Genomic DNA, 19514 nt, shown 5'->3' with positions numbered 1-19514 from the left:
GAGGAGGTACTTGGCAGGTTTCTGTGCACGGGAATTCAGAGGGGCTCCGCATTCTTTCCCAGATTTGTCCTTGGATTTTTTTTGTCTAGCAGCATATCCAGAATGTACCCTTCAAAGGAAAAGACTGCATACTTTCTTGCTTTCCTGGCCAATCTTCTATTTGTCACTGTTGTTAATGGAGATTTCTGCAAGATGCCGGACACTGCTTTAGAGTGAATCATTGCTATAGATTTTTTTTCCTGTAAATTTCTTGCATGATGTATGGAAATGAGAGCTACAGTAGCTGGCGTTAAGCAGTATTCTTAAGTAGCCCTAGATTTTGTTGTTTAAGTTTGTGTTTTACTTTTTATTTATTTTTAAGATTTTATTTATTTGAGAGAGAGAGTGCATGCACGCGCACATGAGTCAGCAGGGAAAGGAGCAGAGGGAGAGGGACAAGGCGACTCTGTTGAGCTGGCTCCACTCAGGGCTTAATCTCAGGAGCCAGAGATCATGACCTGAGCCGAAATCAAGAGTCGGATGCTTAACCGACTGAGCCACCCAGGTGTCTTGAGTTTGCGTTTTAAAATAACACATTATTTTTTAAAATACATAAGACACTTTTAAATAATGTTTTTACATATAAATAAGAAACTTAAAATGTCTCATAAATCCTCCACCCAGTGACCCCTGTGGATGGTACTAGTACTGCAAGCGCAAAATAAAAACCACCTTTCCATCCTTCTCTCTGTACTCCAGCCCTCTCCAATAGTCAAGTATTCGTGATTTCTTTCAGAAAAAATTTTATTCTCAAAGAGATTATCTTTCTAATTATTTTTTATACAAGACTATCATAAACACTTTTAGAAACCTTGCCTCTTAACTTAGTGATTTATCTTGGATACATTTCCCTCAGTGCATAACAGATTTATCTTATCTTATTTATCTTATTCTTGTTAAATGGCCCATAGAATTCATCACTGGGGTATCCCAGTGTTTGGCCAGCCAGCCCTCTAACTATTTAGTTCCAGGTTTTTGCTATATGAACAGCCCTGTAGTATCGTTGTCCATACATCTTGAAAAACATCTGTGAGTCCAGCCATAGGCATGATACCCAGTGGTGGGATTGTTGGACAGAGGGTATGTGTATTTTTAGGTTTGAAGGCAAACACCATATTACCCTCCAGAGAAGTTCACCCTATCGGCCGTGAAGAGCATGCCTGTTTCCCCAACATTCTTGCCCGCAATGAGTAGCATTGAAGTAAAATTTTTAAAAAATCTATTATTCTAATAGCAGTAAAAATAAATAGGAATAAAATTGATAAGTGTACAATATCTATGTGAAGAAAACTTTAATATGTGCCTGAAGGACCCCAAAGAAGTCTGAAATAAACAAAAGTCATGCCTTGTTCTTGGACAGGAACTTGCGGTATATTGAAAATATCCATTCTCCCTCTGTTAAGCTATAATTTGATTCAATAATATTAATAAGATTATTTTTTGGAAGGAGGGTTTGATGAACTGGTTTTAAAGATCATTTGGGGGAAAAAATAAGACTAGACAGGAAGATTCAGAAACTAAACAGGAAGATAGGAAGTTTCAGGAAATAGCCTGACCAGAAATTAAAACATAACATTAAAATTGTTAAAACAGACTAAGGGATCACAATCATAAACTTAAATATATTCAGGAATATAATCTATTATAAAGGTGGCATCTCAAATTAATGAGGGAAAGGGGGTGGAATGTCGAATTCATATTGCATAAATTCCAAATTGGATCAAAGACTCATAACCAAAAAATGAAATATATAATAACAGAGAATTGTTTTGTAATCCCAGATCTCTCTGCTATGACACAACACTCAGAAGTCCTTGAAAACAAGATTGAGAAATTCAGCTTCAAAATTCTTCATGACAAAACCTACCTTATGCAAAGTCAAAAGACAATAAATTGGGGAAAGATATTGCAATTGGTACGACAAATAAGAACTAAATTTCCAAATTTATAAAGAGGTTTTACAAACCAATAGAAAAAAGGACCAATAACCCAATAGAAAACTAGCCAAGATTATGAACAGTTAATAGAAAAGATGACACAGATAATATTTAAACATGAAATGTTCAATGAGAAAAAATACAAGTTACGTAGTAAGAGATATACAAATTACCACCGTAGGGATCAGTTTTTCACTATGAGATTAGCCAGGGCATGGAAAAAGGAATACCGTTACACATCACTGGTGGGAGGTAAATCCATGCTACTCTGTGGAAAAAATCTGGCCATATCTGAAAAAATTACAATACTTTTATCTTTGGCCCAGCAAATTCCTAGGTATGGAATTCCTAGGTATGACGTAGTACACATGCACACATGTGAAATTATGTCGGAGTGATATTTTTCACTAGCATTACTTATAAAAGCCAAAGTTTGAATAACCTGTGGTACCTTGTACAGTAGAACACTTCGTGTCTGTCAGGAGAATGAGAAAAAGCTCTGTGTGCTGCTATTGAATGGTTTCTAAGAAAAGGATACTGTCAATTCATGAAAATTAGCAAAAAGCCAGATGTGTAACACTGCGCGACCATTTGTATGAAAAGGAAGGGAGATACGTAGACTTTTTTACTTGTATATGAATTCAGCAGTTGTTAACCTGTATACAAAAAGTGAATAATACTGATTGCCTCTGGGGAAAAAGTCTGAAGGGGGATAGAGCTGGGATGTATAATTTTAACTATGTGTTTGCTTGTACCTTTTGATTTTTGAATCTTGTCTATCCTTCTCAAAACATTGTTTTAAATACAAATCTTAAAATAATTCAGTAGGTGAAAAATATGTGTTTTGCATACTTCTAAGAAATGGGGACTTAATTTGAGTGTTTTTTCAGATATTGATTAGCTTTTTATGTTTTTTAGGCAACTGCTTCTTTGTATATTTTGTCTTTCTCTCCCTTCCCTTTCCCTTCCAATTCCCCTCCCCTCCCCTTCCCTTCCCTTCCCCTCCCCTCCCCTCCCTTCCCGGCCTTCCCCATCCTTCCCTTTTCCCTTCCTTTCTCTCTCTCTCTTTCAGTGGTTTCTTTGCAAATTAAGGAAGTTACCCCTTTTCTTAAGTGTCACAGAAATTTTGTTCCAGATTGTCTTCTGACTTTGTCAGCGCTGCTTTTTGCCCCCTGGGAATTTTGTATTTGCATATGCGGTTGTCATTTTTTCCTCATCCTTCTTCTTTTCTTTCTTTTTTTATTTTTGAGGGGGTGGAAATGACTTTTCCAGTGTGATCTCTGAGAAGATTAACTCTAGGTTTAAAATATCCAATTAGCAATACTTTTGGATGAGTTGGAAAATAATCTGCTGTCTTTTTAAGTTCTCTTTGACAATAGTAGTTAAGACAGGAGTAAACTCATTCTTAGTAAGAGGTGACCTGGAGGTCTGCAAGGGCAAGGGGAGAGGGACTTGGCTGGGGGAAGGCGGGCCCTTTTGTTGCGTCCCTCATAAGCCTCTCCTCTCTCCACCTCCAGCGGAGCTCCCGAGGTGCTCGGCGGTGAGGCTGGCCTCCCTGCACGACTTGCCCACCCAGCTCCTGGAGCTGTACCAGCAGGGCTTCTCACTAGTGGCTCTGCACCCCTTCGTGCAGCCGACCCATGAGCGGGAGAAGACACCCCTTGAGCACATCTTCAGGGCCATCCTGATCAAGAAAACTGACAGGTAAGCCCTCTGAGGTGAACTGTTAGCTTCACATGACGAGGTGGCTGATGTGTGTTGAATGGAGAAGGGGAAGTGAGAAGACTGGGGGTAGAGAATATATTTGAAATTTTCATGATGTCTGCAGGGCCTCTGTCCTCTGACAGGTAAGGCAAAGTGATAGACAACCAGAGAGAAGTTGCATAGGGTCCTGCGAACTGTCCACACCCGACTGCATGAGTAGGGAGTTCCATATTATATCCTGGCCCTCCTTTAATTTACTGGATGACACTCAACTAGAAAGATGCCTCCTCCGAAGAACTGTACGCCCAGAATGATGCAGCTGGTGAGAGTCTCATACTGTTAATCTGAAATGCATGGCTGCAAAACACACTGTTTTTTTGAAGGCTATATACAAACTTATTATCTTCCTCCAAGCTCCAGAAATACTTGGATATTTTAAACTTACCGTATGTTCTGTCAGTCACTTGGGAGGAGAAACAAAACCCACTTGAATCAAGTGCTGTGGTTGGTTTGTCTTTATTTTAATTTTCAAGGCTTTGAGGGTGTTTTCAGTATGGCTGGTCCAGTTGAATGCTTATTCTTATATTTTTATTGGGTCTCATTAGGAAGAGAGAGGTGGAGGTTGGCTTCTCAAAAGGAGCAGTGATAATTTTAAGTGATTTAAAAAAAGCAACGAAGGTGGGATAGTAAGCACGATATGTTTTTGTGCTTTATTTTGAAATAAAGTCTGGCAAAAGAAATCAGATCGGTCCTTCGGCCAACCATGATAGGAAGAATGACAACATGCGCTGTAATTTAAAGAGAGAGAGGGCAGAGTGACTGCTTCTCTTTCTCTCTTTTCAAAAGTTACTTTGCCTGATAGACATCTGGTTAGTGAGCTCACCAGAGACAGCTGTGAGGTGGAGGGCTGGGTGACTAAGACAAGCTCCTGCTTCCTGGCCAGTAGCCGCCTTTTCTTCATGGCTGATCAGGCTCTTAGTTGGAGTCAACCTGTGTTGGAATTTGAAGTGAAAGATGGCAGACACCTTTGCTGACATCCGGAATAACCATGGTTTTTGTAGAGTGAAACTTTTCTCAAGTCTATCTTTTTTGACTATTCTTTCCTTCTGTGGATTTGCTATTTCCAGGTCAATCACCAGAGGAAATTACCGCGGAGCCACAGTGGTTTTAGGTTCCACCAACACACAGGGTGTGCGCGATTATCATAGGTCATTCGTATGGAGTGCTCACCATATGCCGGGCTTTATAGGTCTCATTTCTTTCTCAAAAGTGGCCTTTGAAAGAGGTACTCTTTTTATTTCCATTTTAAAGGTAAGGAAGCCGAGGCCTCGATGTTGACTTGTCTGTCAAGGTTGCACAAATGGCAGCAAGCAGAGCTCTGATTGGTCCCTGGCAGGCTGACTCCCATCTGAACCCTGATGTGAAGTACCTGCCGTATTCCTACCCCCCCATGATTCTTGTGGACAACCCCTTTATGAGAAAAGCAGGGAAGATATCTTTGGTTTTTAGATGAGGTGGTAATTTCATTATTCCACTTTCCTCCATATTACCACTCTATGATCTCAAGTAAGTCAGAATTTCAGAAACAAAACAAAAGAAAACCAACTTGCCATGTACCTTCCAGGTTACACAAGGTGTTCGCTGGGCATCAGTGATTTGGCTTCTTTCATCATTCCATTGGACTTGATGTTTAGAGGGGAGGGTCCACTTTGGTCAGGTCACAAGAGTATCCCTCAGTGTAATTGTACTGCACGTGATGATGGCATGGGATTTGGCATGGAGTCAGCACATCATTAATGAATTTGACTCTAATGTGAAGATGTGCTTTTGTTTCATCTCTTTGTTCGTGTTTGTGGTGGAATAGCACCTGTCAAACTTTGATGTGCCTCCTGCGCCTCTTTTGGGGATGTTGTTCAAGTACAGTCTGATTCAGCAGGTCTGCATTTGGGCCTGGGACTCTGCACTTCCAGCACATTCCCAGATGATAGCAATGCTGCTGGTCCATGGATCCCACTTATAGTAGCAAGGGTGAGAGGACCTGACTAATTCTTGTCCGGCTCCATGCCTGACACTCACCAGCACTACTGGGGATCGCCCCTTCCCTGCTAGGGAGAGTTCTGAGTACCAGCAAGGTGAGAGGGTACCTGGCTGGAGGGCCCGTGTTCTGTGCTGCATCTGGCTGTGAGGGAGTGCTGTCGTGTCAGGGGCACATTAGTAGATTTTTCTGGTACTAAATGATTTTCAATGATCTGATTAGATGAGGTAGGTGAGAAAGCTCCTCTTAAGGGTTAAGAACAGTCCCTTTTGGGGATAGCCCATAACCAGCCAGCAGCGGAGCTGAAGTGTTCGATAGATTGTTTTTCACTTCCACTGAGGACAGTCCCTGAGTTAGTGAACTTACTTTCCAGAAAAGGAAAATGAGCCATTAAGAAGAATGAGACATGAGTGTGCAGGAGGGCTTTCAAGAAAGAGAAGTTGGCATTCTCCTTGGGTTTAAGTTCACTGTAGTCTACAGTGCCCGGGGTCTACATGCTGCTGGATGGCTTTCAGGAACATGCCACGTTCTTAATAAGTAGATTCAGAGAAAGAAATTCCTTGGATAACTTTGTGCCAAATCTTTGAAACTGCTCTCACCCCCACCCCATTGTGTTTATTTTTTTAAAAGGAGATTGCTAAAGCTTGTCAATTTGTTGTGGTAATGAGAATTGTAACTTACCATTCTCATGGCAAAAATGACCAAGAGAATTTCCCCACTTCCGTTCCCCATTAGTATTGGGTGGGAGGGAGCGGTGGTGGGAAGCAGAGTCACTTTACAATATCATTTTAAAGGACAAATATTTTCTCTCCTAGCAAACAGAATAACCATGTGTTTTTGCATCCTGAGGAAAAGACTCCACACTATTAAAAATAAATAAACAAAAAACAACAGAGCTTTTTCTGTATCAGTAGGGAGTTTATGTAGTAGAAACGAAACAAGGGAAATATGTGATTAATTTTTAATAAAGACTGTTAAAATGATATTTTTCACAAAGTCTGCCAAAGTTCTGACAGCTGTAGATACTGTTAAATGAAATGATTTAGCTCTCAAAGAGGAAGTAAATGCCTGGTTAATATTTTCTAACTGGACCATCCCGAAAGAGCTATCGGTAAACTTTTCAGAGTACTATCAGTCCAAATCAAGTTCATTCACAAGAATTCCTGTGGGATGACAACTTGAAACTTGAATGTGAATCTTAATATGTTTGAAAGGTGAACATAAAGTTTTTAGCAAGTAACTGGCCTTTGGGATCTGTAGCAAGACCAGGAAAAAGAACAGAACCATATAAGCTTACATTCACTCCCTCACTCATTCCTTTGCAAACACTTACTGAACTCTACTCTTTATAAGGTATTTTGCTAGGAGCTATATTTGGTGGGGAGGTGGCCGGTGCAAGGTTCAACTAGACATGGAGCTTGCCTTCTAAATACCTGTGATTTACCTGAGAAAATAAGGCGTGCACCTGATGCCATGGGAAAAGGAGAAGTCACCTCCCACTGGAAACGAAACAAAGGAAATGTTTCAAGGAAGGAGCTTTTAACTTGGTCCTGATTTCTTTGGGGGCAAAAATAGGAGTAATGTGCAGGAGGCAGGAAGAGTTTATTGAAGTCTTATAATGCAGTGTCTCCTGGTGGAGTTTGGATCGTTTGAGAGCACCACTGACAGTCGAACCGGATTATTACGGAGTCACTCCAAAACCTCAGTGCAATAACATTCCTTTGAGCCCTGTACCGTTTTGACGAACTTTACTTAAATCCATGAAAAATTACCTGATCCTTTTTCTTGAAAAATCTGATAACTGCCATTGCATTTTAAGATGTCAGGCCAACCCACACTCCTCAGCACAAATTGTTCTTGATCCTAGGTGTGTTGAATTTACTTGAAAACTGACTGACGAATGAATAGCTGAGTTTGAAATATTTAATGAATAAGTAGAAAGAGAGTTTGTACTACTTTCCCGAAACTCTTTCTTTTTTAGAACACTTAGTGATTTTTAACAGACAGTTTAGTTAGTGTAGTTTCATTCACTCTGAAGTCTAAGTACAGTTAAGTTCTCCTTCATTTTTTTCGGGCAGTTTTCCTTAGAGTGAGTTGCCAAAGATCTCAAAACTTGATGGCTAAGAGAAGTCACTTATTAACATGTCATGAGTGTGGCTTTAATTCTAGGCCGTTTTATGGTTGTAGGCATGAATACAAAAACGCATCGTGCCACTCCATTTTTCAGCTGTTGCATTGTCATTGTTCACATGTAGAGCCGGTTCGGGGTGTCTGTGATGTGTTGCCATTTGGGTCCAGGTCCCCTGGGATACCGCCTTATATGGTACAGGGGACCACAACACCTGCGAACCCCTGTGGACATTCATTGGGTGCCCTCTGGCCTTGGGTGAGGGGGTGGGGCGCACAGAGGAGCTGCTGCTAATGCAGGGGGTGGGATGCGGAAACCCTTGTGAAAGGCGGAAAATGCATATAATGAAAACTGCCCTTGAAAATCTCTTTACTTGCCCAAGAAATGTAATACTGGAGCATTTCTCTACCTGACCGATGCATGTTTTCCTTCAGTACAAGATCAGGTTGGTGTTTCCAACAGTGAACCCCATGGGGAAGTAGGCTGGTTTGGTTTACAGGGAGTGTTCCTTACAGTCACACCTGAGGGGGTGAGGTGCTGCATTGGAGAGGCGTTGGTGGGAGCCGAGGTGGAGGGAACAGGATCTCCACGCCTCCTGTCTCACATCCTTTCTGGGACACATCTGCCTCTTAACTAGAACAACTGGCTCCATTTTAAGTGGTAAACGGTCGTCTCTTTCAGGGAGATTTGTCTAAGATAAACATGTGTGGTGTAGCTTCACTATGCACAGATGACTCTAGAGAGCTCTCAGGAAAATTACCTACTGGGGGGGTTGTCAAATACATATGATGTAAATGATGTGAATGCCCAGCTCAATCTATAGGTCTTGGTTTTCACCTCTCACCCAGAATTTGTTAATGGGGGCGCGTTAGAGAAGGAGGCTCCATGGCCCCCTTTTGCTCTGGGTCTGGAATGATGGTGGATTTGAACAGGGAAGCAAGTGGTGAGGAGGGTCTCCCGGTCAGGGGGACTGTCCCAGGGGAGCCCAGAGCCCCGAAAAGTAGACCACAGATGGTGTGGGGTGACTGGAGCACAAGTCAGAGGGAAGCAGGGAGGAGAGACATGAGGCTCCTGGATCGGCATGAGGCCTCGGACAGCTGGACTGAGAAGTTTGAATTTATCCTGAGGTCAGTGGGGAACCATTGCAATATTTTTGTTTTGTTTTGGAAGAACAACCCTTAGAAGTGCTGAGTTTTCAAAGCAAAAGAAGGGAGGCTAAGAGGCAAAGACAATAGAGGCTGAGAAAACAGTCAGGGAGGAGCCAGTGGGTAACTCAACTAGGCTGCAGGGAGAGGTAAGGCAGAGTTGGGTGGGAGACGCGTCTGATGGGGGGAAACAGTAGATTTAACATGTTGCGGCAAAGGGGTGGCATGAAGGAAGAGGAAGAATTAAAATAGGAGTGCATGTGTGACTCAGAGTGGCTGGGAAGGTTAATTGGAGGAGGGAGGGTGGGGATAGGGAAGGGCTGTGTCTTGGTGGGGTTTCCCAGAAGCAGATCCTGAGAGGGTCATCAAGGAAGTGTTCCCAGGAAACCTCAATTAGGAGTGGGGACATGGGACAGAGAAGGGAGGGAGCCAACAAGGGTACAGTGTCAGTCTTGGTCTGATTCTGCAAGAAGTGGTGAGCCCATCTTGAGGCTGGGAATCGCTTTCATACTTCTGCTCCCAGCAGCCATTTGCCACAGGCTGCCTCAGACACTTCCCAGGTCTAGGGCATAACCCGGCAAAGCAGTTCCATTAGCCAAGGAAGACCGTGAAGCATGCAGAACCTAGGGGGACACACAGAGCCAGGAGGGGTTTGGGAGCACCTGCTGCAGCCACCACAGAAGGAATGTGATTGGCGTCAGTTTGGTTGTGTCGTGTGTGCGGGCAGTTGCTGGGGGCAGAAGTTCCCGTGGCAGGTGTCTGCTGGGCAGGCAGGAGCCAGGAGAGAAGTCTGAGCTCAGTGAGGCCGTGGGAGGCTGTGGGAAGCCATGGTGAGCCCATGAGGACAGGCCCACTTCTGTGTTGCTGGCTGAGCCCAGCCTGTTGTGGTCCTTGTTCTCTATACCAGATGCCTCTAGTAATTCTTAGAAGAGACGCCATGGCTTGCCGAAAGCTGTGCTAAGTGAGCTGCTCTGTTCCAAATTGACCATATGCTCGGAGTCGGAGAAGTTTTTCCTCTCAGACCGCATCAGCAAGCTGTCCTCCCAAGTACTTACGAGCAGCGCAGATTGCTAGATGAGTCAGCACTGGCCGCCCAGTGTCAAGTGATGCAGTGAGAGACGATACTTTTGGCTTTTGGCTGTTTTGTTTCCAGGAAAGCAAATAGCAGAAAGTGCCCGGCCTTTCCCCCTTATTCCCGTTTTGGGGCTGGGAATCTGAAATCCTGAAGACTGCCTTTTTCTCTAAGATAGGGCTTGCGTCCTTGGATGCCTCCAGGGGCCAGGACCTTGGGTGGGGGCTCGTGGGTGTCAGGGATCCAGTGCCTAACTCTGCCCTGTTGTTGCCAAGTGTCACCAGATCTTGTACCTTTTTTCAAGAAAAGCTGGAAATCTGAATTTTTATATGAAAACATCTTTTTCAATTTTGCCTCACTTTTTTGAAAATACAGACATACCTTGCTTTATTATACTTCTCAGATACTGCATTTTTTACAAAATGAAGGTATGTGGCTGTCCTGGGTCAAGCAAGTCTATCAATGTCATTTTTCCAAAAGCTGCTCACCTCGTGTCTCTGTGTCACATTTTGGTATTGCAATATATCAAGCTTTTTCATTATTATTATATTTGTTGTTATAGTCTGTGGTCAGTGATCTTTGACGTTACTATTGTAGTTGTTATGGGGCACCGTGAATCACACTGATACGAGACAGTGAATTTAATAGATAAATGTGTTCTGGCTACTCCACCAACTGGCCGTTCCCCCGTCTCTCTCCCTCTCCTTGGACCCCCCTATTCCTGGACACATAGCAGTATTGAAATCAGGCCAGTTAATAACCCTGCAGTGGCCTCTAAGTGTTCACATGAAAGGAGTCGTCACATGTCTCTCAGAAACTAAAAATGATTAAGCTTAGTGGGGAAGCCATGTTGAAAGCCACCATAGGCTGAAAGCCATGTTGAAAGCCACCATAGACCTCTTACACAACCCAGTTAGCCAAGTTGTGAGTGCAAAGGAAAGTTCTTGAAGGAAATTAGAAGTGCTGCTCCAGTAAACACAGAAACGATAAGAAAGTGAAACAGCCTTATTGCTGATATGGAGAAGGTTTCAGTGGTTTGGATAGAGGATCAAACCGGCCACAACATTCTCTTAAGCCAAAGCCTAGTCCAGAGCAAGGCCCTGACTCTCTTCAATTTCCTGAAGGCTGAGAGGTGAGGAAGCTGCAGAAGAAGAGTTTGAAGCCGGCAGAGGTGGGTTCATGAGGTTTACAGGAAGAAGCCATCTCCATAATATCAAAGGGCAAGGTGAAGCAGCGAGTGCTGACGCAGAAGCCACAGCAAGTGATCTGGAAGATGGAACTAAGATAACTAATGGAGGTGGATGCCCTAAACAGCAGATTTTCATTGTAGATGAAAACAGCCTTCTACTGGAAGAATGTGCCATCTAGGACATTTGTAGCTGGAGAGAAGTCATTGCCTGGCTTCCAAGCTTCAAAGAACAGACTGCCTCTCTTGTTAGGAGGTAATATAGCTGATGACTTTAGGTTGAGACCAGTGCTCATTGACCACCCTGAAAATCCTCGGTTCCTTAAGAATCATGCTAGATCTACTCTTCCTGCTCTGTACATGGAACAACAAAGCCCGGATGACAGCACATCAGTCTTCAACATGGTTTACCGAATATTTTAAGCCCACTCCTGAGACCTCCTGCTCAGAAAAAAGATTTCTTTCGAAATATTACTGCTCATTGACAATGCAGCTGGTCTTCCAAGAGCTCTGATAGAGATGTGCAAAGAGATTAATGTTGTTTTCATGCCTGCTAACACAATGTCCATTCTGAAGCCCATGGATCAAGGAGTAGTTTCGACTTTCAAGTCTTAATATTTAAGAAATACATTTTGTAAGTCTCTAGCTTCCAGAGATAGCGATTCCCCGGATGGATCTGGGGAAAGCCAATTGAAAACATTCTCGAAAGGATTCATCATTCTAGATGACATTAAGAACATTTGTGATTTGTGGAAACAGGTCAAAATTTCAACATTAGCAGGAGTTTAGAAGTTGATTCCAGCACTCATGGATGACTTAGAGGTTCAAGATTTCAATGGGGAAGGTCACTGCTGATGTGGTGGAAATAGCAAGAGATCTAGAAGTGAAGCCGAAGATGGGACTGAGCTGCTGCGATCTCACGATAAAACTAATGGCTGAGGAGTTGCTTCTTATGGATGAACAGAGAAAGTGGTTTCTTGAGATGGAAACTACCACTGGTGAAAGTGCTGTGAACATTGTTCAAGCGACAACAAAAGATTGAGAATACCACATAAAGTTAGTTGATAAAGCAGCAGCAGGGTTTGAAAGGACTGACTCCAATTTTGAAAGAAGTTCTATAGACAAAATGCTATCAAATAGCATCACATGCCACAGAGAAATCATTTGTGAAAGGGCGAGTCAATGGATGTGGCAGATTTCATTGTTGTCCTATTTTAAGAAATTGCCCCAGTCACCCCAGCCTTCAGCAGCCATCACCGTGATCAGTCAGCAGCCATCAACATCAAGGCAAGACCCTCCACCAGCAAAAAGATCAGGACTAACTAAAAGGTCAGATGATGGTTAGCATTTTCTAGCAATAAGTATTTTTTAATTAAAATATGTACTTTGTGTTTTTAGACATAATTACATTGCACACTTAATGGGCAACAGTATAGTGGAAACATAACTTTGCTATACACTGGGAAACCAAAGAATTCATTTCACTTGCTTTAGTGTACTATTTACTTTATTCCAGTGGTCTGAAACCAAATCTGCAGTATCTCCAAGGTAGGCCTGTAATATTGTATAGCCCTAACCCCCCCACTGGCTGCCATCTTGCAATCTTTAAGATTTCTGTATGATGCTTATTTTGGTGGAGTTAATCATTCACCCTTTGAGCCGTCTATTTCACACACAGCAATCATTAGACTTCTCAGACTTCTCAGACTGTCTGCCCACCCCTCCTCCCCCTTGCTAAATCTTCTTTCATGTTTGGATTCCCGTTACTTACTTAGAGTGCCAGGTGGTGAGTAGGTGTTGCTCAATAGAATTTTCCTGAATTGAGTGGAATAAAACTATACCCTGGAATTTTGCTACCATCATTCACTAAAAGATCATAAATTCACTGCAAAATGGATCTGTCTTTGGTTTACATATTTATTAGTACCAAAAGTGCATTTTGATAATGCAGCCACACAATATGGACCCCAAGGAATGGAACACACACACACACACACACACACACGATCCGTTCATTGTCCAAATAAAAGTAATTTGCCACAAGGGTATATATATATATGTTATTTTTTACTCTTTTTTTTTTTTTTTAACTTTTTAAAAACATCCAAAGGATGGCCTTCAAAGGAAAGGAAATTTTTTTGGACCTTAAGTAGAGTACAAATGCATTACATTGCCTTTTTTTTTTTTTAATAGCCCACAAGATAACATGAGCATTTTCTTTGGCATATGAAAAGGGCAAAATTGGGAAAGTACAAAATTATACTGGAACTAAAAAGAAAATTATTTTAAAAATTATAATCGAAAGTATCCTCTTTAAGTGGTCTTGTGTCTCTTCATGTCTAATTTCTACCAATTACTTTGACTCTTGGGAGAATTACAGGGTTTCTAGAAAGAGGTTTCATAATTAAACAAAATACACAGGGGGTAGCAGCCTACGGGGGTGTGCCCTAGAAAATGCTCCCACACGAGGCTGGGGTTCAGCCCTGGAGCGTGCTGATTGTTGGAATCACACGTGGAGAAGAAAAGTAACACTGGGTGTAGCAGTGATTGACGTGCATTACGGTGGTGGAGAAACCACAGCAGCTGGGTTATTCCCAGACAGCAGAAATTGAGGAAGGTGAATTCAAAGTTCTTTTCTTAAATCAGAGCAGGGAATACGAAGGTGTTTGTTTAGCATGGAGGTCGTTATTTTAGATTCAGATGTAGACAGGGCCCCCATTCTGTGCTCACAGCTGCCCTCGTTGTTGGCGTGGTATCAGCCTTCATCAGTTTTCTCAAGCTTCCCGAGGTGTTTGGAGGACTTGATTAGCTCTCCTGGGCTGCCACTGTACCCCCCAAGGAGCTGTCCAGCATCACCGAAGACTACCTTAATTTATTCCTCCTATTTCCCATCTCACGCTGGAGTGACACCCTTTTCTGGTGTGTTGAAGTATCAGGATTCACTGTTAATTATTGTGTTTGCACTTTCCAATCTAATATGCTGGTGTAAAGCCACGTTCTCTTGGGGGAAGAGAATTTTTTTCAATCCACACCCGTAATGGCTTGCCTAGTTACTTTTATTCTCCACCTCCAAAGTGTCGGCCTTTGTCCCAGTGGAGAGAACAAGAGAGACAGAGTGCATTGTTCAGTGAGATCTCATCCTCCCCCACCCCATTTTATAGTGTCCTAGATTGCCTATGTCTTTCTCCGTGTTTTATTTTTTATTTATTTATTTTTGTCTCCTCTGAGAGAGAGAGAATTAGCATACTAGTGATTTCCAGTCTTTCCCCAGTAGTTTAGAATGGCAGAGAATAGCGAGCAGGTACCAAAACACAGCGCGAGCACGAAATTTCTTTGAAATTTCCTGTTGATCTTATGCAAATACTACAGTACCATGAAATGTCTGTATTTGTTTTAAAATAAATAAAGGCCCCTTCCTCCCACAGTGCACACAATCTTTCAACAACAATGGAAGATTTATTCTGTGGCGTTACAGGTGGGCTATAGGGATTCCTACACGCTATTTTGAGGGCCTTGTGCACACAGTATAGGTAATTTAGTTGCAGATACTTTTACTGAAGTGTTAGATTTTTGTATTTGTATGCCTATTGCATATTAAATTTAGGAACTCAGATTGTCTTACTTTAAATATTCCTGGCAGTCTTTTTTGTCTTTTCTCTTCTTTGTTAATCAGACTTAAATTAGATTGTGTGTGTTTTTCAAGCTGAGAAAGACACGGGCATTACCAGTGTTGGGTCCTGGAAAAGACTGGTACTAACTTAATTTTAAAGTTTTAGCTATAAATGCAGCAGCAGGTGAGAAATAACATTCGGATCCATATAAATATATTATCAGTAATTTCAGTGTCCTTAGATTTTGATATAATGATTATCTTTATATCTAACTATCTTCTATAATGTTTAAGTGGTTGAAAGATGGAGCCATTTTACAAAGAGGTAAACGCCATAAATATGATTTAGTGGAGTACATCATTTCATTTGCCTCCCATTCATCAACCCCGAGTTGGAACTGAAAATGGCTCCAAAGGCTTTAAAAACCAAATTAGTAACTCGTATTCATACAACACCTGTTTCTGAGGGTCTGAGAGCACTTTTGCTTCACTCCTGTGCGTTGAGTCTTATAATTTATTCTCGCTGTGTCCTCATGATGGTTGTTTTTGTTGTTAATATTTGTTGAAAACATTATCATGTGTTCAGTGGAGGTTTTAGACTTAATTCTGTTTTGTAGCTGAAAGGTACCATTTTCATGCCTTATCCCCTACCTCCCATTTCATATTGTAGGAAAATTAGCCTGAAGAAATTATTAATGTGGTGCCTGGGTGGCTCAGTCGGTTAAGCGTCTGCCCTCGGCTCAGGTCATGCTCCCAGGGTCCTGGGATCGAGCCCCGTGTCAGGATCCCTGCTCAGCGGGGAGTCTGCTTCTCCCTCTCCCACTGCCCCTGCTCATGCTCTCTCTCTCTCATTCACTCTTTTCTCAAATAAATAAATAAAATCTTTAAAAAAAAAAGTTATTATGACTCCTTAGTATTGAAGTGTGGGGTGGGTTGGGGGACTGTGTGGTAGGTATGGGGCTTAGGTTCTATCTTGAGGCTCATGGCACAGAAATATACCATCTTTCAGCTCAGGAGCCCTGGACTTATAGAAGGGTCCTCAGAGAATTCCTAGAATCCTCTGGGCTTTGCAGCATCTTCAGTCCCCGTAGCTAGGCTCTGGGACCAGAGGTGTAGTTATCCCCAAACTGGTTTTAGGGCATTTTGACACTGCAAACCCTTTGGAGTACCCCAGGTGGCTCCATTCAGCAGGCTGGCTGGGTCTTGTCAGTTTTTGCACTAAACAGTTCTGTGCAAATGGTTCTGAGGCCCTTAGTGCATTATTTTATCTCTGTTACCTAAAAAAAATACCCCAAAAAACCCAAAATGTATTTATTGGGTGTCTTGTGTCTTCCAAGGTAGTATCCTTTGTTAGAGAGAATGAGATGAGCACAATCCCTGCTCTGGGGAGATTTATAACATACCCAACTTGTTGACATTTTTATTTTCAAACTTCTATAGTTGAAGTCCCCAAAATGTCTCTGTGAAACAACCGGGATCTTATTAGGAACAAAAAGCCCACTTTTCTTGTGAAGAACATGGATATGTTTGCAGGCATTTCTGAATATGATTCATTATTTATGGCACCAGCCATAATAGCTCCCATTTATTTGTTGCCGCGTTTGGCCAGAGTTCTCGCTCGTTGCTTCGTGATACACATTATCTTCACTCCTGAAAGCAAGATGAAGACGAGACTCAGTATGGTGACTTGTCCAGAGTCATGCTTTTGATAAGTGGAGAAGCCAGAATTCACATCAGGATCTGTCTACTACTAACACTATTCCTTTTTAATTTGTTAACCATTAGGGTTAGGGGTAAGAGCAGGGTAGGATTTCTCTTCCTATATAGTGTCTCAACTATTGACAGTTTGGTATATTAAGCAGCATCCCCGGCCTGTACCCACCAGATGCCAGTAGCTAACACCACCACCCCTGCCCCTGGCCTACAGTTAATGACAATCAGAATGTCTCCAGATAGTACCGATGTCCCCTGATGGGCAAAACTGCTCCCAGCTGAGAACCTCTGGGCTAGTGTTAGGGTGTGAGGTAGGGATCCACCTTTATTTTCTTCCAGATAGCTGCCTTTGTCAATAGCATTTATTGCATTCACCTGATTTATACCATGGAATGAAATGGCACCTGTGTCATAGTTTGGATTTCTGTATATACCCTAGTTTGTTCCCAATTCTTTATTGTTCCTATGATCGCTTTATTGATTTTTGTGCTATACTATGCTATTTTGATTATAATAAGTTTGTAGTGTATATTAATATCTATTAAGGCACTGTTCTTTTTCGGGTTCTTAACAATTTTTGCATGTTGATTTTTCCACATAGAGTCTAAAGTTATTTTCCCCAATTCCCAATAAATTCTGTTGAAATTGTAATTACATATACATAATAATTTGAAGTGAGTTTCCACCACGTGTTTTCAGGAACATAAAGTTCGCTATTATTGTTGAAAGTAAATTTTTATTTTAGAGCTCTGTCATCATTCTGAAACTTCTACACACTTATCTAAGCCAGTGTCGCCAAAGTGAGGTACATACCCAAGTTGAAAGAGTACTGAGTCTTCTGTGTATGTTTATTTATGTTGGAAAATTAGGAGAAATTATGCGTTACTAATTTTGAACATTCAGGTTGAAGGTGGTGCCCTGGCTGGATGCGGATGTCAGGGGTGACCTATCTATATGAAGCAGGAGGGGTCTTGATAGACAGGGTTCAGAGGAAGACTTTCATTTAAAAACTCAGTAAAGTGGATTTGTGGATTTTTTTTTGTAGTTTAACCCTCATGAAACATACACATGGCTTAAAAAATTCCTGTAACATGGTTGCAGATTGAGGAAAATATCAATAATGTGAACATAAAATCCATCTCTCCCTGTCTTTGTCTCTTTCTTCCATCTCTCTCTCTTTCCCTGTCTGTCTCTTCCTCACACATACACACTTAGATTCACACACAGAAAAATGGCCACACTGACCCAACTCTCACTGTTTGTAAGAGCTTTCCTAGTGAGATTAAAAAAAACAAAACGAGCAGCATTGTCCACAATAGCTAAATTGTGGAAGGAGCCGAGATGCCCTTCAACAGACGAATGGATAACGAAGATGTGATCCATATATACAATGGAATATTACTCAGCTATCAGAAAGAACGATTGCCCAACATTTGCAGCAACATGGACGGGATTGGAGGAGATTATGCTAAGTGAAATAAGTCAAGCAGAGAAAGACAATTATCATATGGTTTCACTCATTCATGGAACATAAGAAAGAGCAGGGAGATCGGTAGCAGAAGGAAGGAAAGAATGAAGGGTGGGTAAACAGAAGGGAGAATGAACCACGAGAGACTATGGACTCTGGGAAACAAACTGAGGGCTTCAGAGGGGACGGGGGTGGGGGATTGGGATAGGCCGATGATGGGTATTAAGGAGGGCACGTATTGCATGGAGCACTGGGTGTTATACGCATATAATGAATCATGGAACACTACATCAAAAACTAGGGATGTACTGTATGGTGACTAACATAACATAATAAAAAAAAAAAACCACGAAACAAAACAAACAAAACAAAAAGCCAATGCCTACCTATTCAGACCTGAGAGAAGATGACCAAAGGTATTTGTACTTATCAAGAAGACATTTTGAAATGTGGGTTAACTTCCACTATTGTTAACAATGAATCTCATTTGAAGGGTATATTAAGTCTTGAAATATTAGCTATTCATAATATGAATTTATTGTATTATAATTTTAAAATATCTTTTATTTCAGTTGCTTCTCATCTTTTAAAATTTGTTTTGTATGTATTTCATATAACATATGTAAGATGTTGATACAGTAGTAGTCAGGAGTTTTTACTGACCTAGTATATGACCAAAAATTTGGACACCACTGATTCATGAAACTTCTGGGTCACTCGGATGGTTCCTGAAGCAGTTAGAGTTTTGCTTCTCAAAGTGTAGTCTGTGTACCAGCAGCATTGGCGTCACCTGGGAGCTCCTTGGAAATGCAGATTCCCAGGCCCCGCCCAGACCTGCTGAATCGGAATCTTCATTTTATTTATTTATTTTATTTATCATTTTTTAAAAGGTTTTATTTATTTGAGAGAGAAATGGGCAGAGATAGTGAGAGCACAAGCAGGGAGGAAGAGGGAGAAGCAGGCTCCCCACTGGGCAGGGATCCCGACACGGGACTCGATCCCAGGATCCTGGGATCATGACCCAAACCAAGGCAGACGCTCAACCCACTGAGCCACCCAGGAGCCCCTGGAATCTTCATTTTAACAAGATCGCCGGTGATCCGTTTTCACATTAAAGTTTGAGGAGAGAGGTAAGCTGTACTTTCCAATTAGGTAGCTACTAGAAACATGTAGCAATTTAAGTGTAAATTCTTTTAAGTTAAATAAAATAGAAAATTCAGTTCCTCAGAGGCACTAGCCACATTTTAGGTGCTTGGTAGCAACATGTGGCTAGTGGCTACTGTATTGGACAGGGCAGATATAGAACATTTCCATCATCTAATTCAGTTAGAGGGTGTCGGTAGGAAGATCTAGAAAAGAAGGAAACAATAAACGGGCTTTAATTTGGAACACGTGCACTGAATGTAAACAGAGAAGAGACTTCCTTTCACTCAACTGGACATGGCCCATGAGAGAGTCATGAAGAGACTCGCATGGG

General features: G+C 41.8%; 1 protein-coding gene across 2 annotated transcripts in view; it reads left to right on the top strand.

The window, feature by feature from the left end:
* RFTN1 (raftlin, lipid raft linker 1) overlaps positions 1-19514 on the top strand; it is a 192714-nt gene that overhangs the window by 74949 nt on the left and 98251 nt on the right. For both annotated transcript variants that reach the window (XM_040636843.1, XM_040636842.1), the window contains exon 3: positions 3494-3680. In XM_040636843.1, the coding sequence (XP_040492777.1) occupies positions 3494-3680 (187 nt within the window). The remainder of the gene's footprint in view (positions 1-3493; positions 3681-19514) is intronic.

This window comes from Ursus maritimus, unplaced genomic scaffold (assembly GCF_017311325.1).
Source record: "Ursus maritimus isolate PB19 unplaced genomic scaffold, ASM1731132v1 scaffold_20, whole genome shotgun sequence".
Taxonomy (NCBI): domain Eukaryota; kingdom Metazoa; phylum Chordata; class Mammalia; order Carnivora; family Ursidae; genus Ursus; species Ursus maritimus.
The sequence above is the reverse complement of the archived record's forward strand: the minus strand, read 5'-3'. Positions and strand labels throughout refer to the sequence as shown.